General features: G+C 38.5%; 1 protein-coding gene across 1 annotated transcript; it reads right to left on the minus strand.

Moving 5' to 3' along the window:
* Positions 1 to 438: 438 nt before the first annotated feature.
* On the minus strand, positions 439 to 6,168 carry LOC149836647 (S-type anion channel SLAH2-like). The gene is made up of 4 exons (XM_090007062.1): positions 4,153 to 6,168; positions 1,612 to 2,382; positions 1,281 to 1,312; positions 439 to 886 (listed from the first exon to the last, which is right to left on the minus strand). The coding sequence occupies exons 1-4, from the start codon at positions 4,684 to 4,686 to the stop codon at positions 574 to 576; spliced, it is 1,650 nt and encodes a 549-aa protein (XP_089863188.1). The 5' UTR covers positions 4,687 to 6,168; the 3' UTR covers positions 439 to 573.
* Positions 6,169 to 7,664: the final 1,496 nt, after the last annotated feature.

Here is a 7,664-nt window from a genome sequence, read left to right on the forward strand (position 1 = left end):
AGGGAGTACTCAAGGAGTTTCAGGTGTACAGTCAATGTAGCACCTCTCGGCCCACAACAGGATGTCCAAACAATAGCAGTGGTTTCTCCGTGTCAATGAAATATATATATATATATATATATATATAAATGAATTTAATAAAATATTATCTCCCATGGACATGATAACAAAATTTGTTCTAGTACTGCACCCCATGTAAAGTACATCATCACATGCAATTGCATGATGCATATATGAACATAAAAAGGAATTACAGGTATACAATAATCTCTGGCATTTACATAACCTTTAAACATCCTGACCAGCTCAAGTTTCGAGGTTGTCTGGTTGGGGAGTTAACTCAAGCAACTGCCCCGGTAATCAAGCTTTCTTTTACTTGGCTTTGTTTACTCGGCGTGGATCGATTGAACTGAACTTTGAAGCCCATGAAGCCGCTGATTTTGGACTGCACAATGGTCAATTGCAGTGCAAGTGATGTTGTTGGATTTGCACAAAGCAATCGCACAACGTCAGATTCATAGTTTTCATCATAGATATGTAACTTCCGGTCCTTTCTGTGCTTCTTGACAATGTTCAGCAATTTGATGCCTTGGCTTCAGTGACCGGGATGTCTGAGAGTCCAGGTTTTAGATGCGAGTTCTTCTTGCCTGTTTTCATCCGCTTCTCCGTAATGGCAATGGCTATGTCATTTGGGAAGAGATTGCGAAGGACAAATGCATGGATGACAGTTGAGATGAGTAAAGCCATTACTGTGAGAGAAGAAATGGAGGATAGCACAACAGAGAGAGCCTGAGTGATAGTATGTGTAACTTCATTAGAGTACTTAATTGTTGCAATAGAAGCACCGGTCATTGGAAATGTATAAGCCCACCACGCCAACGAGAACCTACAGCATAAATATCTAGTGTTAGAGATTCTGAAACCCGACTCTACGTGGACATCTAGCTTAGAAACAATACCATGTAAGACCAGTTACTGCCTTTGAAACAACTAGATTGACTCTGCTCCAAACTCAGACATGATTCAAGATGGATCTGAGAAACATACAATCGTGCACGTCTTTTTTTTTTTTCTCAAACCAGATTATGATGGTCACAACAACCAAATCCATGGAGCAACGACTTGGCCTGACTCTCATGAGACTCATCAACATCTTGAATCCAAATCCTTAATTCCAATGCCAGTAAAGTATAATGCCACTTTTAAGATAACTACACTAAACTGTGCACAAACATGTATAGAGACATAATTCTGAAAACAACAAATGAAAGAGAAGGTACCTGAATCCACGAAAGAAATTAATCCGAACAGCCTGCACATGCAAACTAACTTGTTAAAAGAATATTTGACTAGAAAAAAACCATAACGGTGCAAAATTTTAGGAACATGGAGCATATGAATTTAGGATTGGAAGCTCATGAATCCCATAAATTTGATGTGTTTGCGACCTCAGGCAATCACCTGGGATCCATAGCAGAGCCAATGCTCTTCTATGGACTTCATGATGGTCCATTCCTGGAGCAGACAAGTCTTGACTCAGATGGAGGTCAAGCTGCCAAAGCCTAGGGCATGGTCATTAAAAATGCACAGCCAATTGTGTAGAGATTTTACCAGTGAAATATAGAGAAACAATGCGATAAAATATGCGATCCTTGCTACATAGTCAAAGTCCCCCTGGATCCGAGCCCATGCCATAGAAGCAACACTTGGCGCTGCAACAAACAGGAAGAATACTGGGTGGAGTTCTTTGGGGAGCGTGTCATTGGTAGGCAATCTCTGGTACAGTGTAACAAATAGCACTGCATAATGAGCCAAACCAATGGCAAAGAAAAACATAGGCCCTTCTTTCAGTCCCATGGATGCACCCAGCAAAGCACCAACAAAATTTCCAACAATGGATAGATGGTTCGATGGATTGGCAACTTTGGAAAGTCTGCGTTGGCCTCCGGACATCCATTGTCCATATATCTTGAGTTCAAGACAGAAAATTGGAGTCATCAAGATGTACCAGAGCAGAGGATGCAAGTTTTTCTCAAGCGATGGAGGCAATCCCATGACTAAGAACAAGCATGCTATCCATGGTGCAAAGAAGAAATTGACACGAACTGGGTGGTAGTACTCTCGTCGAACAGCTTCAAAGTAGAAGATGAGTTTCAGACTGTAGATGGTGGAGATAATTGCAATGACTGCAACAGAGGCAACCCAAAGAACCAGGTTTATAGTGGGGCTTACATGCAGGAAGTCTGTGGAAGGAGATGTTGATAGTGTCTTCCAAAGGATGGCTTGGCTGCTAAAGCCAAGACAGATGCCAAAGGAAGAAATTGGAAACCTCAGAAGGAAGGGCCACTTTTGATCTTCAGGAAGGATTAATTCCTCTGCATCCTGAGGAAGAAATAAAGTAATTTCATTAGTACAAATGCCAAAGGATTTGGCCTTCATTATAACAGATTCAAACAAGTTTAAAATTTTAAATCACATATTGAAAATTTTAATCTGCATAAAACTTTCATATTTTCTTTCTCCTTTTCCCCTTCTCTGTAATTAGAGCACAAATGAAAAAAATATCAAACTCATGTATCTATGATAAATTGCTTCACTTGTTAGTAATACTGCTACATATGCTTTGTGGTTCAATAATCTAATAATATGTTGTGTGTTCCTGTACTGCATGACCAGTTGGCTACATTTTCTTTTGACTTGTGATGCTACATGTATTAACTAGATTGAGATAATCAAATGTGTTAGAAAGGATTGCTGTTATGAAAAGAGAACCAGACTCTGCTGCATCTCGATATCAACATCTTCAATTGCTGAATCAACTTGGTTAGAACATTTTGGTTACCATTAGTTAGAATAAGGCCAGATACATACACAGGTTGCTGATTTGAGGAAATATCTGCTCATAAAATATCACTGATAAGGATAGGTTGACATCAATCATGTTAACAGGACAATAATGTGGTCTATAGAATAAGCAAAGTTGGTTTCTTGTCTGAAGAGGTGACAACTAAAGCATGCTAGTGCATTTTGATCTTACATATACAGATTAATACATTCAGCTTCGAAAATTACTTTTTCCATCAGGAAATCACAGAATCTTTAAATTAACCTAGCCTTGGAGATTTACTTGCATATCCTTGTCCATGAAAAAGGACTGCACCTTTATCAAGAATCTCAACCTAGTCCCCCAGTTTCCCCATGAACTCCCAATTTTTTTCTGAAATAGTGGATGCAATCATGCTAACAAGTAGTGATTTCCTCACATTTGAACTTGTCATGTGCATATAGCAGAATTCCTATTTTTCTAGCACTTTCTTGGTTTAAACTTTGAGACAATTCATCAAGACTCACCTGGAAACCCTGCAGGGACACTGAAAATCATTATAAAACCTGTACATGCAACTGCCACTCTCAAGTAGTGAAGAGTGTATTTAGACTTCTCATGTGTGTGTATTAGAATTCCTGATTTTGCAGTAGTTGCCCACTTTCATAGACCTCCAGCTAAACAGAAGGAAAGTATTATCATACAGAAGGGTAAGGTGACACAAAAAAGCTACGAATGCAGTGAGGAGCAAAGAATCTCTCTGAAGATAACCAAATTGAATCCGGATTCGAAGAACATGCTTATAGAACACAGAAAATGAATCACAGTTGGAGAAAAAAGAAATTAAAAAAAGACTTCAGAGCTTGGTTTGATAACGATGACATTGATTTTGGACTACCAAAGAGGACAGATGGGAGGTTGTCCCAAATCAATGTGCATAGCCTAATGAAGCAGCTTTTTCATTTTAAAAGATCTTCCCTTCAGTAGGCAGATCAGATTGAAAGCATTAGTCAGAACTTTATGTTTCAACTAAAGATTAAGTTGACAAGAATCAATATATCAGTTCTTTATCAGGTGAAAATATCCAGAATTATTATTACTTAGTAAGCTCAACAGTCTTTTAAATGTCAAATACAATACTCTATACAAGAGTGGTTTTACAACCCTGCTGCTGGGAGTAGATTTGCTGAAACCATCTTGGACAATTAAAATAAAAGGCATGATTGAAACATATAAAAAACTTGTTCCAGCTAGGTTCTGATCCAATTTTCATAATCAGCAAGTAATAAGAAAATCTCAGGCAGAAAATAATATTTTATAGTTAATACCTTGAGAGTTTCAAGTTCAGGTCCTTCTAATGCATCAAAATACCGATCCACTGGCAAAACTTCGATTTCATGGCCCGGCGGGGAATCACTACCTGGTTCCTCTTCCTGTGGTTTGCCTCGCAGTATGGATAACTGCCTCTCAAGCCTTCCAGACCAGGTTTTGAAGGAGTTAAAGGATTTCATGTTGCGCCTCTCACTCTGGGAACCAGTTTGGCAACGGTTTAGTCGATCTGGAAGCAACCCCTTAGAGACTGCATCTGCATATTCTGTGCCATTTGGTATGGGAATGGAATAGAACTTCGCCTGCTGGGGCTGCTTCACGTAAGCATCACTTGAATAGGCAGGTGGTCCAGCAGTGGCATTGCTAGCAGCATCCACATACTCGACACCATCAACAGAAAATCTCTTAGCTTTCTCCAAGTTTACTGCCAATGGAGAGGCAGGCATGATGATAGAAATTGAATGAAAATGGTTTGGAACTAGTGATGAAGATGAATTGGGTAAGTGACCAGATGGTGCTGAGTCTGCTCCCATTTCCTGCAACAGAATAAAACCAAACACGCTTATAATTGAGACCGTGGGGTAAGTTGCTAGTTGAAATATATATATATATATATATATATATATATATATAGGGAAACTGGAATGTGTTTACCAACCAAATATGTTTGCTGGTATGAAAAGATTTTCATAGGTTTCTTTGCAAATCTATCCCTGCAGATGCATTTGGTGTGGTGGTCCATATGCTAAGAATAGACTATTGGATCATTGTAATCTGATCAAGAAATGTGATCTTTTATGCTTAAATATTTATGAAAATTCTAAGCCATTGATTTTCAACCTGTAAAAAATCATTCTTATACATCGTAATTGGATGATCCAGGGGGTCTAAATCACATCCATGCAGTGAAATTTTCGATAAAAATAAAAAGACCGATGAAAATCTTGATTCATACCAGTAAACATATTTTACTGCCAGCATGTAAAATGAAGTGTGCCCATGGACATTTTGAGCAGATGAAATATCCTCGTGCACGTGTTCTCATGGTCCAGTGCCATTGAAAAAAGGCAGACAATAGACATGAAAATGAATAACAGGCCAAATCTGTCACACCAAATAGGTACCAATTTCATAGAACTGATGTCTGGAGATGAAGTAAAGATTTCCCAATATTTTATTTTGGTAAAAAAAAAAGAATCCTAGTTCCAGCATAGAGCTAAAATAGAATAACCCCAACGTTCATTGAAGAAACTTAAAAGCATGTCCTCAGTTAGCATGATTCCTTGACAGAAATTGGCTTACTTTTGCCAAAACGTGATCTGGTGAAGAATGGGTACTTGTGAGATCAACCGTTGGATAATATTCTTCATCAAATTCAGCAACAGCTTCAGACGCTATAATCTGAAGCAGAGGTGGAAGTTTTTCCAGGTCATCCTGCTTCTCCATATTTGCACTAGCACAGATCGCCATGAGAGAACAGAACACCTACAAAGCATCAAGAAAACAAATTACATAAGATTGTTTATTTTAAGCCAAAAGGAATGAAAAAGAATCATTTAATCTTCAGCAGAAATCTACCCAAAAATATGAACAGATGTTTATCCCCACAGAAGTGAGGGGAGGACGGAGACACCATATACACAGGAATTGCAATATCGGCCAGGTGAAAATGACGAGTAAGAAAAGCAACAGAACATGCGATTATACAGCAATATGGTCATCAGATTCTTTCATATAGGTCACCAACCTCAGCTAGTTTGGCACAAAACATGCTCCCAATTCTTAGTTACAAGCAAATAACCAAACAGAAATGACATATAGGATCTGAGTAAATGATTTTACCTACTGGGATCAATGGAAGAGGAAGATAAATAAACAGAACACCCAGAAATTGCAATCGAATTTCCTCCAGCTGACACACTAAAGAAATCTATTATTGGGCACAAAGAACTGTAGAAGATTACAAATCTTCAGAAACTGGGCATCCTCACTACAGCAACACACATTTCACCAGTATGCTTGAAACGGTATGGAGCATGGACATACTTATAGGAATCAGGAAGCATCACCAAGAGTTGTAGGTAAACGGGTTACGTGAGTAAAACAAAAGGGCCTCACATCTTGCAAATAATATTACGTATGATAACGAGGGGTACATCAAATAATATTACGTGTGATATTGAGGGTACGTCATTTAAGAGGTCAACAAATCACCTATTGACGGAGGAAACAACTGCCCCTGAATCAATTAGAAAATAAACGGGTTCAATGTGTTTGATGTTTGTGTAGCATTAGAAAATAAATTAATTAACCAGCAACTCTCTGCCACTGAATCAATATCGCCATCAGAGAAGCGCTTTTGAGTAGAACTGATCAGGTAAGGGTTTTCTTCTCTTCCTGTTTTTACTGCATGACTAATTTCAACATAGCTTGCAACGCATATCAAGAGTGAAAATTCACACTGATGGAGCAAACACATTTGTATTGGAATCCAGGTCCATTAACGAAAAGTTTTATTAAGATTGTATTTCATCTATACATAGAGAAGAGAGAAAATTGGAGTCATGCCGTACTGGAAGGTGGGTTGAGTTTTACTTACTGGTAAGCATTCTTGTTATTTCTTTACATTTATAGATGATCGATTTATGTTATGGTATTTGGAGTTATATTCTAGTATTGGAACTGTGCACTAGCACCCAATCACAGTACCCAATCTTCTGTTTAGAAAAACAACTTTCTCCGAGTATAAATCAATGAAAGCAATGTAAATATGACAACAGAAAATAAAGAGGCACACAAGATTTACGTGGTTTCCTCAAATTGAGATACGTCAACGGCGACCGATAGGTCAGCACCTTCCACTATTATCAACCAAGAGATTACAAATACCAAAAAGCATAAGACTTACAAACACACAAAGGTGTAATAAAAAACAAGATGAAAGGCCTCACCGAATGTTCTGAAGAACTCACCAACCGAATCAGTCCAAAAGAAGTGAAGAATCACTCCTTGCTAGCAGAACCTCTCGTACTACACTCCTACAGAAAACACGCAGATTGTTGCCTTCTGAATAATACTATGTTACTCCTGTTAAAAAGGCACGTACACACGGTCTGCAGCATAATACGCTCTCTGCTCTACAGCCGAACAAGGCACACACACGGCACGGCATGGCTCTGCTACCTGCTAAAAACCATTGCGCTATTGCAGAAAAAAAATATACTCTGCAACTTTGCTTACAACGGCTGTTATCGCACACAATCCATTCACTCTCTTAAAAAGATGACAGCAATAGCATTTAATGAAAAGGAGAGAATATGAATAGTCATAGAGACCTCCAAGTCGTATTCTGAAAAATCCTTCAAGTAATAAAGGCTTATGTGGAGGCCTCGACCATTCCTACTAAGAGTCGACACTTCTCATGCTTGTCCTTAGGCAATGCCTTATTCAACATATCTTAAGTATTATCATCAGTGTGAACTTTCTCAAGTCGCAACAGTTTATCATTCAA

This window comes from Nuphar pumila, chromosome 5, assembly GCF_984573655.1.
Source record: "Nuphar pumila chromosome 5, dmNupPumi1.hap1.1, whole genome shotgun sequence".
Lineage (NCBI taxonomy): Eukaryota > Viridiplantae > Streptophyta > Magnoliopsida > Nymphaeales > Nymphaeaceae > Nuphar > Nuphar pumila.